Source organism: Apodemus sylvaticus, chromosome 12 (assembly GCF_947179515.1).
Source record: "Apodemus sylvaticus chromosome 12, mApoSyl1.1, whole genome shotgun sequence".
Classification (NCBI taxonomy): domain Eukaryota; kingdom Metazoa; phylum Chordata; class Mammalia; order Rodentia; family Muridae; genus Apodemus; species Apodemus sylvaticus.
Window position 1 is genome coordinate 80,846,109 of NC_067483.1, and position 19,187 is coordinate 80,865,295.

General features: G+C 38.2%; 1 protein-coding gene across 1 annotated transcript; it reads right to left on the reverse strand.

The window, feature by feature from the left end:
• On the reverse strand, positions 1-4,172 carry LOC127697865 (mucosal pentraxin-like). The gene is made up of 2 exons (XM_052201187.1): positions 4,109-4,172; positions 1-596 (listed from the first exon to the last, which is right to left on the reverse strand). The coding sequence occupies exons 1-2, from the start codon at positions 4,170-4,172 to the stop codon at positions 1-3; spliced, it is 660 nt and encodes a 219-aa protein (XP_052057147.1).
• Positions 4,173-19,187: the final 15,015 nt, after the last annotated feature.

A 19,187-nucleotide genomic window follows, 5' to 3' on the forward strand; every position in this document is an offset into this window, starting at 1 on the left:
TTAAGTCCACAGCGTGGGCTTCATTACCACATAGTCATAGTCTTGGTAATTAAGAGCACGCCAGTTTATAAGGCTGCCATTCTTACAGCTGTTAGATACCTCATTTAGGCGGACCACATAGTCCCACAAGAAAACATCCCATATCTCCCCAACAAAGGATTGCTTTGCATCAAATTTTCCCCCATAGGAATCCTGCTCTTGCCCTAGAATGATCATTGCCTTATCCCCGACAGTGTACCCCTTCCTCAGGCCTTTCCTCCCCAAGGGCTTTCCATTCAGCCAGAATTCTGCAATCCCAGAACCAGACTCCCAGCTCACACAGATATGGACTGGATCGTAAGGACTTGTGGGTGCTTTGAAGATGACAGCTGAATTCCCAACAAAAAACATGTATTCGCCTACGTTTTGCACAAAGAGAAGAATCTCATTGTCCTTGGTCTCTGTGTTGTAGGAGAAGATGCTGTAAGGGCGGGTCAGGTCTGTGAAGGCCTTCAGACACAGGGTGAAGTTCTGCAGTGGCTTCCTCACTTGTGGTATCAGGGACACATAGGCAGTGGATGATTCTTTAGGGAAAATAAATGCCTTTCCCTTCATGTCTGTGGAGAAAAAACCAGCAGGACAAACATCCTATCAACTCTAGTATTTGATTTGTTCTTTTTGTGACCCTAGAGCTGCTTCCTAGCAGAACATGCACAGCACATTGGAACACAGAAAGAGCCTATGAGTGTCTGAACTCAGTCATAGTAGATAGCTTATACAGTGTTAAAGGCAGGTCTGGAAAGGTTGGTTCATGTCTGTGGTCTCAGCACTGGGAAGGTGGAGGCCCACTGCTCGATGTAGTGAGTTCGAGGATCACCTGAGCTATGAGAACCTGTCTCCAACAAACAAACAAAACCAAAACTAACAATCAACAGATGGATTTGGGTTCAGTTCATCTGCTACAAAATTAAAGATCCCTGTTATCAACTCTACCTCCATCTTCTCTGACATAGCACCTAGATAGAAGAAGTAAGTACCTGTGACAGAAAATTAAATGTAACTGAAACATTGCAATGTATAACGCCTGAGGTATTGCATATTCTTCTGCCACTGACCCAATCATGTTATTTCGCCTTGAGCCCTGTAGCTAGGGTTAATAACAACAAAACCCTGGATCTTGTTATGATAGACCATAGCATCATGTAAATTACTTGGTCCAGACTATGATAGTACTGGACCTCACCTTCACTCTCTCCCGCAGTTACTATGTTCAATAAAGATCAGTTTTTTTTATGACAGCAACAAGATCAAGGGATTACTTACTATGGATTTATTTTGTCTTAAGAGGCATGCAAAAAGATGAAACTGTAATCATTATAGAATGATTCTTTCCTCGTTCAGAAAAGTAAATTTAACAAAATGCTGCAGTTTGGAAAATAAACTCAAGAATAATGACAAACTGAATCAGAGGAGATATGGCCTAGAAATATTATAAAGTCTTGAATTGAGTTAGTTTTGCTTCATAGTAGGAAATGGGAAAACAGCATGCATCCTATTTCCTAACATAGAAGGGCTTCTTAAGTAATGCTTATACTCTGGACCCCTGGAGAATCGGAATGGAACAGTTCCAGAAAAGAGGGCTAGCTCAAATGTATGAGTGAGGGGTGTGCGTTGCAGGTGGAGGGTGGGCGAGCTAAATTCCTGACAACACAACAACACCCGGAAGATTGGAGTGGAGACCGTGTATTTATGGCCTGTGATCAATTATCTCCCTGTTTGTAACCTTGTCAGGATCCAAACTTGAAGCAAAATATCATAGTTAGCCTGAAAGAACTTATAACTCTCCTCTGACAGTAACACTGCAGAGTAGAGAAATGAATGTCAAGTTTTCTTACTGGCAGCAGTGAGAAAAAAAATAATAAAGCTGTCAAAACAGGAAAGCATCTTCTTTGGTAATAAAAAAGCTAGTTTTATAACATGCATCACAAAGTTCATTCTTCCCTTAATTGACTTCAGCACCACTTATTGGGTGGGTATTACTTGTATCCCCCCATTGGATTGGTGAAGAAATGAGGCTCAGAGTCCTACCACTTCACCATGGTCATTCAATTAGGCAATTATTCTGGAGAGATGGGTTTCTGGTTTAAAGTCCAAATTCCCTCCAAGATTTCTTCTTTTCTGTCATATTACCTCAATTCTTTTTTTTTATTCGATATATTTTTAATTTACATTTCAAATGATTTCCCCTTTTCTAACCCCCCACTTCCCGAAAGTCCCGCAACCCCCCTTCTCTCCCCCTGTCCTCCCACCTACCCCTTCCCACTTCCCCGTTCTGGTTTTGCCGAATACTGCTTCATTGAGTCTTTCCAGAACAGGGGGCCACTCTTCCTTTCTTCTTGTATCTCATTTGATGTGTGGATTATGTTTTGGGTATTCCAGTTTTCTAGGTTAATATCCACTTATCAGTGAGTGCATACCATGATTCACCTTTTGAGTCTGGGTTACCTCACTTAGTATGATGTTCTCTAGCTCCATCCATTTGCCAAAGAATTTCATGAATTCATTGTTTCTAGTGGCTGAATAGTACTCCATTGTGTAGATATACCACATTTTTTGCATCCACTCTTCTGTTGAGGGATACCTGGGTTCTTTCCAGCATCTGGCAATTATAAATAGGGCTTCTATGAACATAGTAGAGCATGTATCCTTATTACATGGTGGGGAATCCTCTGGGTATATGCCCAGGAGTGGTATAACAGGATCTTCTGGAAGTGAGGTGCCCAGTTTTCGGAGGAACCGCCAGACTGATTTCCAGAGTGGTTGTACCAATTTGCAACCCCACCAGCAGTGGAGGAGTGTTCTTCTTTCTCCACACCCTCTCCAACACCTGCTGTTTCCTGAATTTTTAATCTTAGCCATTCTGACTGGTGTAAGGTGAAATCTCAGGGTTGTTTTGATTTGCATTTCCCTAATGACTAATGAAGTTGAGCATTTTTTAAGATGCTTCTCCGCCATCCGAAGTTCTTCAGTTGAGAATTCTTTGTTTAACTCTGTACCCCATTTTTTAATAGGGTCGTTTGGTTTTCTGGAGTCTAACTTCTTGAGTTCTTTATATATATTGGATATTAGCCCTCTATCTGATGTAGGGTTGGTGAAGATCTTTTCCCAATTTGTTGGTTGCCGATTTGTCCTCTTGATGGTGTCCTTTGCCTTACAGAAACTTTATGAGAGAGTAAACATCCCCTTTACATATATGCATATGTGTGTGTGCATGTGTATATCAATGTATATATTTATATGCATATATACAAAGAATCATCCACTGCCTATGTGTTCCTGATCCTGCATATGAGGAACTTCACCTTCTATCTGATGGCCTTCATGGACCTCACCTGCCTTTACAGCATCTTTTCCTATCTTGTTATTCTCTTGAATGAAACGTTACAGTGCTCTCATCAGAGAAACAAATCCCATTCTCCTTTCTTAAACTCAGAGACTTCCTTACACCCTAGTATAGTAAAGTATGCCCTTATTCAACAATATATATGGTAATTTTTAAAATGTGACTTAGCTTAATTCTCTTCTCTGGGTAAGGGCTGATTCGCTGGCATAGAGTGGGGCACAGTGGGAGGATTTCTAAGATCTGATTATGAAAGACTGTGGCTTCTGAACTGGACAGTTCTTCCAGCTATGTGTGGCAGTCATTTTGTAGGAAGGCCCTCAATGACAGGAAATTAAGAGAGGTCTACAGTCCATATACAATGAAAAATTCAGATTCCCTGGCCGGCATCCTGAAATGAACTGAAATTGATTAATCATACAAGTAAGCATGATAGCAGACCTTCTGCAGTGGGACCTTCAAACAATACTACAACCTTGGTGAAAAGACTGTAATCTCATAGAGTCCTATGCTTGGAAACAGGAGCTAGGGCATTCTGTTTTCTGTTGTAAAAAAAGACATAAGACAGTGAATGATCACTTTTTCAAGCTGCTAAGTTTGGATCATACATAGACTAAGTAACTTCCACACACCATTCACTCACAGTTTCCTGAGAATGACAGCAGCAAAAGGTGTTAGACCTCCTATTCTCTGGATGTGGAAACCTTTCCAGCTGGGCTCAGGACCTACCTGATTGTGATATACTTCCTGAAAGAACAGAGAGAAGCAGGATGCCCACAATAAACTTCTCCATTGTGCTCCTCTTGGTTACTTCCAGTAGTAGGAGATCAGCAACCCTTGCTTCTCTGGAGAAACCTCTGCTGTGTAGCTCTTATATTGCACTCATAGGGACAACACCCTTGTTCTCACAAAAGAAGACAAAGTTATAAAAGGTTAATATTAACTAAGCAATAAATGGTTTTAGAACCAATGTGTTAATCACCTCAAATAATGTAAAAATTCTTGGGTAAACTCTAACCATGCAAATGAAAGACTTGTATGATAAAGAATTTAAGGCACTGAAGTAAACAGAAGATATTAGAAGATGGAAAGATCTTCCATGCTCATGGACTGGTAGGATTAATGTAAAAGTGCTCATCCTATCAAAACCAATCTACAGACTCAATACAGACCCCATTAAAATTCCAACACAATTCTTCACCGAACTTGAGAGAATGGCTTTTAGCTTCAAATGAAAACACAAATCACCCAGGATAGCTAAAATACTTCTGCATAATAAAATAACTGCTGGAGGTATTACTGTTGCCGATCTCAGATTGTAGAGTGTTATAGTAATAAAAACAGCAAGGTGTTGAGACAAAGGACACATGTTGATCAAGGGAATAGAATTGAGGACTAAGTCAACACATCAATATACACCTGATTTTTTTTTTTTTATTTAGAAGCCAGAAATACATACTGGATAATGGCAGCATCTTTTAAAAATTGTGAAAGCAATCTGGCTGGGTCTATGTAAAATTATCCAAATAGATACATTTTATCACTTATGCACAAAACTCAACTCTAAATGGACCAAAGAACTCAACATAAAGCTAGATACACTGAACCTAGTAGAAGGGAAAATGGAGAATAACCTTGAACTCATTGGCACAGGAGAAGACTTCCTGCACTGATAGCACCGATAGCAAAGGGCACCAAGATCAACAATTAGTAAATGTGACTTAATGCAACAGAAAAGCTTCTCTCAGGCAAAGGACATTCAGACAAATCTACAGGCTACAGAATGGAAAATGATTTTAGAGAACTCCACATCCAAAAAAGGACTAATATCCAAAATGTTTGAAGAATTCAAGAAACTAGATACCAAAAATGTAACAAACAAAAATAAATAATCCAATTTAAAATTGGGGTCCAGATCTAAGCAGGAGATCCTCAAAGAATTGCAAATGGCTGAGAAACAAAGAAATGTACAACACTTTTAGCCATTTGGGAAATGCAAATCAAAACTACTTTGAGATTCGATCTTATGCCTATCAAAATGACTAAGACCAATAAATAATACAAGTGACAACTCATGTTGGTGAGGATGTGGAGCAAGGGGACCACTCCTGCACTACAGCTGGGAGTGAAAACTTATACAGCCACTATGGAAATCAACATGGCAGTTCCACAAAATATTGGGAATCAATCTATGCCAAGACCCAGCTATACCATTCTTGGCCATATATCCAAGAGATGCTTCATCCTACCACACAGACACTTGCTCCACCAAGTTCACAGCTTCTCTTTTCACAATAGTGAACAAAACTGGAAACAACCTACATGTCCCTCAACAAGAGAATGGATAAAGAAGATGTGTGTAAAGGGAATTAATCATTCTTACTAGCCTGTATAAAAGGCATACAAGCTGGGTGTTTTATTGATAAGCTGCTGGGCAAGTTTGGAGCTATTCTAACTTATTTCCCAGCCATATGTTCCTTGTTACTTGTTTCTCCTGGCTATGTGCTCGTGGTCGCTCTCCTGTCATGGAGGCTACCTCCCCTCTCCATGTCCTTTCTTCTCATTCTTGCTCTCTTCTGAGACCCCTCATTTGATGTCTTGTCACAGTTTTCTCCCTCTACAGCCCAGTCATAGGCTCCAGCCTCTTATTGACCAGTTAAATTGGTGTGTATGAGAATCTGCTCATCAGGCAGATCTGCTTCATAAATATTGGGAGCCAGGATTTAGCATTTAAATATAAGTAGCACCAGACACACACAAATGTGGTATACTTATACAACACGGTATTACTCAAATGTTAAAAAATAAATAAATAAAATCATGAAACTCACAGGTAAATAGATGCAACTTGAAATAATCATCCTGAGTAAGGTAAATCACACCCAGAAAGACATACATGGTATATATCTACTTATATGTGGATATTTGCTGTTAAATCAATAATCACCAAGATATAGTTCATAAACCCACACAGATCAGGCATAAAGTAAGGGAGGTAAAGGAGGAAATATGAAGAGAAAGAACTAAAATTAAGGACTATTTGAGGAATACTATAGAAACTCATGTAATAACAACTTCCAAAGTATATGCATATACAAAGGTGATCTCAATGAAATAGCCAAATAATGGAGGATACAAAGCCCTGTCACCTCGTTACCAAATGAAGTTTGTTTCCAGTACCAGGATTGGATTATATACAATTAATTCTTTGCCAAATGGATCCCATGGGAGTCCCCAAGCACCCTAGCCTATTGCCAATATTAGAGGTTTCTAGCCACACACTGAGAGTAAGGTCCTATGATAGAAGACAACACCTGCACAATTCAATGAGCATAGACAAGTCAAGCTCAACTCTATATGTTAGCATCTTTGGTATAGAAAAGAACTCTGCACAAATAAAGAAGAAAGGTAAACACCAATCATGCCCCAAACCCTTTGGTCTGCAATGGAGTCCTGTCAGCAATATATGCTAGTGTAATGATTCACAAAATTTATGGGAGTAACCAATCAATATCAAATTTGATTGATTTGACTCTAGCAATTGTAACCCATACCAGACACTGGTTGGGTGCCTAGATACTGAAACACTACCTAAGATTAGATCTATTAAAAAGCAGCAATATAATAAATCCTCAAGACATTCTGCTATACCTACACATCGTCATTAGAGAAGCTTTCCCCTGAAGTCAATGAGAACGGAAAGACCCACAGCTAGACATTATGCATAGACTGTGAGGCCTTGGGTCACTTAGCCCTAAAATGGAATGGATTCATCAAATCTCTAATATCAGGGCACAAGGAACCCTGCAGAAGAGGAGGTGGAAAGACTAAAAGAGACAGAGGGGATGGAGGATATCAAGAAAACAAGGCCCTCTAAGCCAACATGAGCAAAGTTCATGAGCCCGAGGCAGAATGGACAGGGCTTGCATGGGTTTGAATTAGGTCTGTTAAATGCATACTATCACTTCCAGGTTAGTGTTTTTATGGGATTCCTGAGTGGGCAAATGAGTAGGTCTCTCTGATTCTTGTGCCTTCTCTTTGGCTCTTTTCCTTCTATTTGTTCTGTCCAATTCCGATCTGTTCATTTTGTTTTATCTTATTACATTATTTTACCACTAAAAATTTCAAAATAATAAAACCAATGTTTTTACTCTTTGAACCTTTGATTTCTATTTTAGATCTTTCTATTATAAGTATTTTTTTTCTTCTGAGATGTCCTGAAAATGGAACTTCTAACCCCAAGTAAGAGAAACTATGTCCTCTTGTGTCCCTTCCCCCACAGCATTGAGCTGGACTTCTCAGCCCCCACCCTTCCGCTGGTGTTACCCAGCCTATTCAAGCTGCTACATTCCTGGCTGGCAGCCTCCACCCTTTCCCTGGTGTTATCTCTGGCCCTTGTTGGCCCCTGAACAATACAGCCGCTTTCACCTTGACAACCAAGGCTGCCCCAGGGCAGTCTCACCTGGAGACCAGCAGAGACCTGCAAGACTGGAAGCAGGCGACCCGCTGAGAAGAAGAACCAAGGAATTCACGGCCATTCGGCCATGGGGGGGGGGGGGGGGGCAGAGTTGTTTTCTAAAGACTATATATATTGGCTAAATAATCATAAAGTCAGTCTTGATCAGCAAAATGTTGTCCTGACTCAATTCTCTTTAGTCACCTTCCCATTTATCCCCAGAATTCTCTTCCAGGTCTCCAGTTTACATGTGGCCGCGGGCGGCTACACTCTTGAAGGGATATAGTTCATCTTTTGTGTTAAGGAAATCATGGTAGTGTGTTATACAGTAGATCTTGAGTGTCTCCTAAAGGTCTATATTTGGTGCTATTGCATGGTCATGGAACCCTTGAAGAGATAAAACCTAGTGGGAAGGTTTAGATTTAGACTATAGAATAACTGTTCTCCTTTTCTCCCTTTGATTTCCAGCCTTTATGGAATTATCAACTTGCTTCTTTAGGGCTCCTCTCAAAGATTTACTGTCTCACCATGGACTCCAAAGCAATGTGTCCTGCTGACCATAGACTGAAACTTCTGAGTCCATGAGACACAATAAGCCTTTCCTATATTTAACTTGATCAATTTTGTTATACTAAAGGAACGTCAGACTAATTAGAGTCCTGCTGTTTGAACAATAAGATAAATATACTTGTAGAACATTTATAAAACTCTTCTCTACTTTTTGTTTATGGTCTTGGGTATAACTGCACAAGGACCTTAATTAATTCAGATGGTGGTGGAGTTACACAGATATGCAGAAAGAATTGCCAAGTTCCCTGTAAAAGAACTTGAGGTTGAGGGCTAAGATGGTAGCTTGTGTGTGTCTGGGATCAAGCCACCACCAATGAAGTATGGACTCAAGTAAGGTATCTGTGAAGTCAGATGTTTTGGCTTTTCTCAAGACAAGAAAACCTTTCCTAAGCATAAAACAATACTTTTAAATTCAAGGCACACTCCAGCTATGCCATAACCCAAATCTCTGATTTGTAAACCTGAGTATTTATATTTCATTGAAATATGTGTTTACTTGTTTACAATAAAACCATTGAAAGTTCCATTATTTGGTTGTTCCTTTGTCACTTATCATGTAGTTTAAGACTTTAAAGCCAATAATGTATGGGGCAGGTATGTTTATTTCTCTAGTTCAATCTCTTGATTCTATCACTGTGATTGAACTCATAATAAGAACTCTAAAATTATTTGTGGAATGAATGCCCATTGCATTTCCCAGTGAATGAGAAGAACAGGTGGAAATTGTATATATTTCAGCTTTGCACTAACAAAAGGCCCTGTGATTTTGGTGGTCTGTTTTCACTTCATTATGAGTGCAGTGAAGTACATTGAAACTCAGTTTTAAAAAACAATACTATTTATTTATTCACAAGTCTGCGGGTTGGTGATTTGAACTCTAATTCTTTTGTGCTCAGCAGAGTCGGGTGATTAATGAATGAGCTAGTTGGTACACAGCAATAGCACATGAGTCAGAAATGGAGTGGTTTGAATTTCAGCACGTATGATTCTTGGTTGTGTTATTTCGGGATAACCTAAATCAGTCTTGCTTTCTCTGTCTCTTTTCATTCTAAAATTACATTCATACCAGAAAATTACAAGAAAACCCAATTTTACAAATACTTTTACAGCGTGTTTTTGCTCAGTACAAAACAAATAAGTTATTGTGTTACTCTATCCCAATGTTATAATTAAAGGTTAAGTTACAAGCTAGTTTTATTGTTCTTTAATAATGATCCATAAAACATATTTTAAAAGACAAATCTGAGTTATTTACATTAAATAAATGTTTCATAGTATTGAATGAACTTTAAATTAGTTATGAAAGGACATAATTTATTGACACACTTAAAATAACGTTTTGCGTTTTACATTTAACTTGGGGTTGGCACTGTGTGTATTAAATAAGTGAAGATAAAATGTATTTTTTGCTATATTACAGAGGCACCAAAATAGTTTTGATTATTTTGATTTCTTTGCTAATATTAGAGCTTAAATTACAACTTTAAAAACCCCTTACGATTAGTTTCTAAATCTTTACTATAGTTAAGACCCAGAGACCTTCCAAGGTGCTATGTGGAACTAACAAGATTTTGATATTTCTGACTGTAAGTATGAATCAGTTTTTAAAGTTTTAAAAATAAGATATTTGCATAAATTTAAAATGATGATGTTATCTATGCAGGAATATGTACAAAGGTATGCACATACGAAAGAATAATCGTCCATAATCATTTTAGTGGTTTACCCAAAGGAAGAAAAAGGAAGGCAAAGAATTGTAACAGTTTTCTGACTTACCAGTTAATGTCCCATGCCCCCTAAAAAACGGAAGCAGGGGTATGAGTGTGATAGGTGTGGAATTAGATATGAGGCAGCCAAGAAATGTGGTGGCTGCATTTTGGTAGCTGTGTTTCTTGGCTAAGGAAGCTAGAAGGAATGGCGAAGCTGTCCTAGGGTAGCCATCTCTTGATCACCAGGACCCCTCCTCAGCCTACATCCATACAGCTTTAGAGCTGTGTTTAGGTTCTTCCTGCTGTATCAGAAGCGAAAGCATCAGGAATCTTTCTTTCCAGATGCCACCCCATACATTTGTGAATGGGCTGCGAATGGGCTGCTTCCTCAAAAGACCCTTGCTTCTTTATACTATACTTTGCATTGTTGTTTCAAAACATCTTTCCTAAGCTCCCATACTCACATCTACCACCTGTGTATTTTTTTTAAGATCTTGGGAATAAGTACCCTAAAGGAAGATCATATTTGTCACAATTTAAGAGAGAAGAAAGGATCCCCTTTGCCCTATGAGTAACTTCTTAAAAGTCTACTATGCAGAACCCAAAGGGCGATTCTACTCCTTTGGACCAATTCACCCCAGTCACTCTCTAGAGGATACTATTTTTGTCTTGTTAATAAGTCTTTGCTTAAATATACTATGTTAAAGGCTGAATTTTTCCCATCAAGAGCATAAATCCAAAGAGAAACCTTCCTTTAGTACCAAATCCATTAAGATAAATGTGTCGTGGCAAATACTTGTTATCTAATTTATAGTTTGGTAACTTTCTCTTTTGCAAATTTAAACTTTTCATAATTGATATATTTATTTTTAAAGATAATCTTCCTGTCAGTTTTCTTAAGGTATCATTCTTACTTCCTCATTAACTTATCCGAGTTCAATATGAGTGTTTCTTTGATCCATAACTTAATCAATGATTTATTTCACATGGAAATAATGTGAAAACTATATATGACAAAGAACAAAAAGATACGATAGTCAATATGACCACTCATTTAGCAGTGATAGTACCCACAAGCGCCTGTCATGGGCAGCTAACTCAGAACCTCTACTGACTGATAGCCCTGCTCAGATGGTGCGCTTAAGTTAAAGAGCTTTTGTAGGTTCAATTCTTAACAAGGGCAAGAAATCAGTGAGTGCTACCCTTGCTTCCATTTCAAGCACACAGCTACACCATGGGCAATGTCAGTCTTCTCTTGGGCTGTCAGTCTTTCACATTCCTACATTGTCTCAAGATCTGGAAAATCAGACATGCCATGAAGATGTACTTACAGTGCAATCTGTGGTTTGACTTGCTGTTCTGTCTCCATACACATAGATGTGAAAAGTCAGGGCACAGATGCCGAAACTCAGGCACTGCTCATTTTGCTATAATTTTATTTTTTTTAAATTTGGTTTCTGTGAGCTGCTTACTTAAGACAGATGGTAAATGAACCTCTGACTACTACTAGGACTACTGTAGCTGCTGAGAATCCTCTCACTCTGTTCACTTAGAGGAGTAACATAGAACATTTTTGAGTAGTCATCTACTAAAAGAGAAGGACAAGCTCTGGGGGCGGGGGGCGGGGCGTCTGGTTGGTTGATATTGCTGTTCTTCCTATGTTGTTGCGAACCCCTTTAGCTCACTCCTAGGTGCTAAACCACCAACCAAAGAGTACACATAGAGGGACCCATGGCTCCAGCTACAAATATAGCAGAGGATGGCCTTATCTAGCATCATTGGAAGGGGAGGCCATTGGTCCTGTGAAGGCTCAATGCCCCAGAGTAGGGGAATGCTAGGGCAGTGAGGTTGGAATAGGTAGGTGGGTGGGGGAACACCCTCATAGAAGCAGGGGGGAGTCTGGGATTGCGGTTTGCAGAGGGGAAACTGGGAAAGGGGATAACATTTGACATGTAAATAAATACAATATCCAAAAAAAAAAAAACTAAATAAATAAAAAAGAGAAGGGGGACAGGTAAACTAGATTGGTGTTTATGGAGGAAGAATTAGAATCTGGATGGAAAGGGGAAGTGAAAAATGGAGAAAATGGCTTTGAACATTAGAGGTTGTTAAGACCAGAGAAAAGAAGCTGATTTACCTGTTGGGTGAGAATACTATTGCTTTTTATTAAGTGATTGAGGCAGTGTGAGGCCTATGTGTTGGAGGGAATGACTGCACAAAGCAAACAGCCTCCACAGGTCTCTCTACCTGTGTGACCTTTCAGGGATTCACACACTCCTCTGAGCCTCAGCTTCTGTGTTTGAAGAATAGAGATAAAATAACTAGTTGCAGATTTGTTATAAATATTGCATATCATTTACTACAATGTTACATCATTTAAATGCTATAAAAATATTAGAAGTTAAAATAAAAATGTTCTTTTTTTAAAATAAAAAAAAATTCTACCACCAGCTCAGAAATGATCTGTGTTTCCTCCCTCAAGGTAGATTTCTCAAATTAACAGGATTTTCTTCAAATGTGGTTTCAAACTAACTCACAAACCTGAACAGAAACAATTAGTGGTATCGAAAAATAGTTGAAATGCTCTAATATATGTATGTATGTATTCATAATGGAAAAGGGCCTTGGAGCATCTTTAATATTGAGAATAGCATTACAATTTTATCATGAATAATGTTGGTAACTGGGTATGAATATGTGAAAGAATGAAATTGGACATAATCTTTTACCATACACAAAAATCAACTCAACACAGATTAAAGCTTTCAGTGTAAAGACCAATAATATAAAACACCTAGAATTAAAAAATCAAAATAAGAGAAAGCTCTTCCATATCAACCACGTTGATTTCATTTTGGCTATTGCAACATGGACAATAAGAGCCCAAACTAAGCAAATGGGACGACTGCCCATTTTTATATGGGTAGGTCATGCTTTTGTTATATTGGCGACTCCTCAAATAACTAACAATAGAATTAGCATATGGTCCAACTGGCTCTTTTGAGCTGTATACCAAAAGGAAGTGAAATCAACATCTCAAAGAGGTATCTCAACTTCTACATCATCATTCACAATAGTCAACATGAAAGCTGTCCATTGGCAAAGAAATGAAGACCCTGTGATGTATACTGCTTGACCCAAATTAAATCTACCTCTAGTCACAATAATATGGATACATTTGTAGGACTTTTTAAGATTATATTTATTTCACCTGTGTGTGTGCTTACCTGAGTGTCATAGCGTGTACATGGAAGTCAAAGGACAATTTGCTGAAGTTTGTTCTCTCCTTTTACAAAGTTGGTGCAGGGGCTGAAATCAGACCATCAGGTTTGGAGGCAAGTGACTATGTTTGCTGGGCCGTCTCACCATCCTGTAGGACTCTTATTAAATAAAATATTTACATATGAAAATACTACATGATCTCATATATGAAATCTTTTTAAAAAACAAAATATAGAAACAGAGAGTGTTTATCAAGGAGAGACAGGAAATGGAAAAGCTGTGAACGAGATGTACAAAATTGCACTGCACACTGTGTTTGAGATGCACAAAATAAGCTACTGAGACTGCAGACCTAAGATATAAAAGGGGAGTATTATTAATGCAATGACTTCATGGACTAAAGGGGGAACTATTATAAATCCTATTTTGTATATTCAGAGTTTGCAGAGAGAACAGGTTGATTTCTGGTTTCCACATGTACTCCTATAGACCTGTATGTACACAGGGGCATACACATATTGCATCTCTCTCTCTCTCTCTCTCTCTCTCTCTCTCTCTCTCTCTCTCACACACACACACACACACACACACACACACACACACACTCACACACACACACAAATGCATGCATGTATGTATACACGCACATTGGAGAAAAGTGGAAAAAATTATCTCAAAAACAATCTTTCTATGGTTAGCTCAGCTTAGGGCAGCCAAGCATGATTCAACAAACCTGCAACCCTAGAACTTAGGAGTCTGGATCAGGAGGATCAAGAATATAGCCTCCTCACCTTAAGAAGTGCTCAACATCATTAGTCATTAGGGAAATGCAGATCAAAACAACCCTGAGATTTCACCTTACACCAGTCAGAATGGCTAAGGTCAAAAACTCAGGAGACAGCAGGTGTTGGCGAGGATGTGGAGAAAGAGGAACACTCCTCCACTGCTGGTGGGGCTGTAAGATGGTACAACCACTTTGGAAATCAGTCTGGAGGTTCCTCAGAAAACTGGACATGACACTTCCAGAGGACCCTGCTATACCTCTCCTGGGCATATACCCAAAGGATTCCCCGGCATGCAATAAAGACACATGCTCCATTATGTTCATAGCAGCCTTATTTATAATAGCCAGAAGCTGAAAAGAACCCAGATGCCCCTCAATGGAGGAATGGATACAGAAAATGTGGTATATTTACACAATGGAATACTACTCAGCAATTAGAAACAATGAATTCACAAAATTTTTAGGCAAATGTTTTGATCTGGAAAATATCATCCTAAGTGAGGTAACCCAATCACAAAAGAATACACATGGAATGCAATCTCTGATAAGTGGATATTAATTAGCCCAGAAGCCCTAAATACCCAAGGCACAAATTGCATAACAAATGATGCCCATGAAGAAAGATGGAGAGGGTCCTGATCCTGGAAAGGATTGATCTAGCATTGGAGGGGAATATAAGGACAGAGAAAAAGGAGAGAGGTGATTGGAGAATGGATGGAGAGAAGAAGGTTTATGGGACATATGGGGAGGGGGGATCCGGGAAAGGGGAAATCATTTGGAATGTAAACAAAGAATATAGAAAAAAAAGAATATAGCCTCCTTTTGGCAACATAGCAACATTTTGTTTCAAAAGAAAAATCTGAATATCCTTCATTTAGAGGATACCATTTTGGTTCAGTAAATTAGAGGTAACTGTGTGTTGTGCTCATACTTGGCCCAAAGAAGGTTTTTATTCCTTCAAACCAAAGGAAAATAGCTGAATGTGTCATGACTAAGCCCTGACTTTGTCCAACGAATAGGCTTATTAGAGTTGAGCCTCATCATAGGATTAAACTATTGATGCTCCCTTCTTTTCTTGCTAGAAGATGACCAAGAATTGGGGCAGCCATGACACATTGAAGTAGGGCATCTGTCAACAGATGCTTTACTTCCCATTCCTCTAATTCTAAAAAAAAAAAAAAAAAAAAAAAAAAAAATTAAGGTAATAGAGTCTGAAAGGAATCCGCTCATAGTCTAACATAAATAATCAGCTCCAAATTTATTTATAATTAACCACCTTCCACCATCCAGGTAGTTTTTTATAACAGGATGATAAATGGTACACAGGCACCAGGTGTGAAAGAAAGAAAGGACAGATGGAATGCTGCCACTTTGTTCATTCAACTCAGTACACCAACCATTTTTAAGGTTCCTGGCATTGGGCTAATGTACTCAAGTAAGATAAGATAAAATGCTAACTTAGGATTTCCTTAATCCCTCTATCATGTAAGTAGGAGAGCACACAACTGTAAATTCTATGTAAACACTAACATATAACATAATAGGACATTAACATATGGTCAGTATAAAGTTGACAGGATAATTTCTTCACCTTATCTCTCCTCTATGGGTATTATGTTCTGATTCTAGAAAAAATTTATACAACAGCCTCACTCATGGCTCAGTCCTCTTGTACAGCACTGCAACAGAGCAATAAATTCCTTTTATATCCACATAGCATTGAAGGACTCAGTCTACATGCTTGGCATAGCCGTTGTCAAACCTATCTAACATATTCTTACTTCAGTCCCTGTGCACCAGCAGGAGTCAACACTTAGTCCCAGAGAACTACTTGTTCAAGGGGACTGGGTCAAAAGAACTTCAGTTGAGACGAAGGCCAGGATCACCCTGGGGTAGGTAGGAATGGGGCCTTTTATAGGCAATTTGATAGAGACAACTTTTGCTGGGGCAATTTGGAATTAGTCTCAGAACCATCACTCCCCTCGAAGATATTTTCACCTCTACTGGAAATTTCATCAGGCACTAGTGAACTTTCTTGCAACTTTTTTTGTGTGGTGTCATTTTAAATTTGTAAGAAAGTTATGGGAATAGTAGCAAAATAAATCTTCCCATGTGCTGTACATTTTTGCTGTGGTTAATATATCTAATATGAAGTTTAGTTTTTAGTTGCAGTTTTCACCAGTGGTGTGATGTCTATTCACAATGTTGAGTAAGCATCATGCCCATTTCCATGACAATTTCATCATCAAACAGAAACAGTGAACCTACTTAATGCTAGCTCTCTCTTTCTTATTTTTTTGCCCAGTCACTGACAACGATTTGCCGACTTTGTCTTTCTGTCTCTAGTTTTCTATTATCAGATTTCATATAAATGCACCCTAAATTATGTGCTTTTTTGTGTGTAACTGGTTTCACTTAGCATATGGTTTTTAAGTGGTTTTGATCTCAGATATACATTTTAATATGTATCAGATTTCTTTTTTTTAAGAATAGCCTCTATTCCACTAAGTCTATATGCCACATTTCTGATTTTTTTCTTTTCTTTAAAAACATATTTATGTATTTACATCCCAAATGCTGCCTCCCTCCTTGTCCCCACTCTCAGGGTTCCTTTCCCATCCCCTTTCCCCTTCACCTCTGAGAAAGTGCCCCCCCCCAAGGTATCCTCTATATATACCACATGTCTATCCAGTCTGTCATCTATTGATCGACATTTGGGTTTTTTCTAATTTTTTATTTATGTTTATGTGTATGTGCATGTGTGTGTATGTGTGTGTGCGTGAGAGAGAGAGAGAGAGAGAGAGGGAGAGAGAGAGAAGAGGCTTTGTGTATTGTAGGTGTTTAATACAATGCCAAATATTAATGCTTATAGATATATGCATATGTATATAGGTACGCACACATATGTCCCAATGTCATAGGATGTTCTGTCATTCCTTCAGTGTCTTCCTATGATGTTTGAGAATTTTTAATCTTGGTAACGCTCAATGCATCTATTTTCTCTTTCATTGCCTGAACATTTGGTACATATCCTGAAAATCACTGCCAAATACAGAGTGCTGAAATTTTTCCCTGTGTCCAATTTTAAGAGTCGTGCAGTTTTAGCTTACATTTGGGCCTTTGATGCATTTGGAATTCATTTTAATATGACTATCGAAGTCTGCTTTCTATTGATATAGTTGGTAATCACTGACTGAGTAATCTGTAAGAATAGAAGTTTATTTAACTTATAGTTCTGAAGGCAAGAAGCCCAAGCACAGAGTTTGCTTCTGGGAGTCGGGGCATGGAGAGAGCATTACGTGGCAGACAGAACACTGGTTGAAAATCATTTAGCCATTTATGCTTTTTATTCTTTTCTTTCATTCTATATATTTTTTGTGCATTATGTGATTTTCACATAAAATCCGTGAATGTTACAATTAGACCACACTTGTTTTATGTTTCTCTTTCTCCTCTCTTCTCTCTAATCATCTGTCCATGCTCTGCATATTCTTGTCCATGTTTGAGCTACTAGAGAAAAATGAAGATGAGATAGATCTATACCCCTGAATATTTCAGTATGCATTTCTTAAAAAGCAGGCCTATTCTCTTATAGTATGCATTTTGAGTCATTCTAAAGGGACAGAAATTGGTTACACAAATGAAAACTTGGTTATTACAATGACTGTATCCCTCTACAGTTCAATACTACCCAATAAAAATCTCACTTTAGTACTTCTCATATACAGAGAAATTAAATTCATCTAAATATCATTTGATTAATTTAACTTATCTCCTTGGAGAAACAATAGTGGATAAAGAGTTGAGAAATACATATAATCATACCATAATAACCCAAATGAGGAAATTAGTGTTGTTGAAATGGCCTAATATAATGCAAATTTGTTTTTACACTTCACCAATTATTCCATTGTTAGTGAATGAAATACAAAATCAAACCCCCATCTCTTGCTTTGCCATTTCCATGGCCCTTGCACCTTTTTCTTCATCTGGAATGTTTCTTCAGTCTTTCCTTTTATCTCACCACAATGATATTTTGACAAAGATCTATTGGCCAGTTTTTTCCACAGATGCCCCATAGCTCAAATTCATCAGATATGTCTCATGACCAGAACCAAGATCTGAGCCTTTGGCAGAAATTCTGATTTGGGAAGTGTATATTTTCTATTTCCATTCTAAGTGGAAAGCACTATTCTAGGCATTGAAAGTTAGCTGAAAACATTCATGATGACAGATATCTTTGATTAACTGTTATTATTGGATAAGTTAGATTACCTTGTTTGAGAATGCTATACTATTGGGAAATTAAAAACCAGTTGGCTCTCAATAATTTCACCTTTAAAATCGAGGATAAGCACAGTGTGTATATCCAAGAGTTTCCATGTAAACTAATGTGTAATGCATGAAAAGTCTCATTCCAGAGCCTAGTGTTTACAAATATGTTAATATTTCTTTTATTTTTAATAAAATGATAGTGACTTTTAAAACAGCATTTATTAAATATGATGGAGCACCTGTCAAGTTAACTGAGACTCTGTGTCCTAACATTAGCAGTACAAAGAAAAAAATTTAAAAAAAAGAAGAAAGAAGAGACCAAGATGGGAAGATACTTGTGCTAATAGACGCACTGCAACTGCTACAATTTTTCAATTATTCTTATTATGCTTCAAAAACTAATGATCATCAAACTGGAATAAAGAATAGTCCTCTGTGGGCAGAATAAGGCATCTGAGTGCTCTGGGTTAGGCCAGCTGCGAAGGATGCCTCTCTCTACTATAATTAAGTCTGTGTACCTGGCTGAGCCTCAGATGAACTGGGAAGAGCTTACAGCATTAGGGGTCTGGTTAGACTCAGAGCGGATTTACTGAGCAGCTAATGAAACTTAAGCTTCTTTCTCATTTGCTCAGACCTCTTGTAAGAAACCATCATTTCTCATTCCAGCTAAACACTCATTTTCTTGTATTCAACACCCAAATCCACTCCTCATAGAAGAACCAAAGTCAAATTCTCTTCTGCCCATTTTGCTTGAGGAAAAGCAAAGAACCACTCTGGGTTTGGACTCTCATT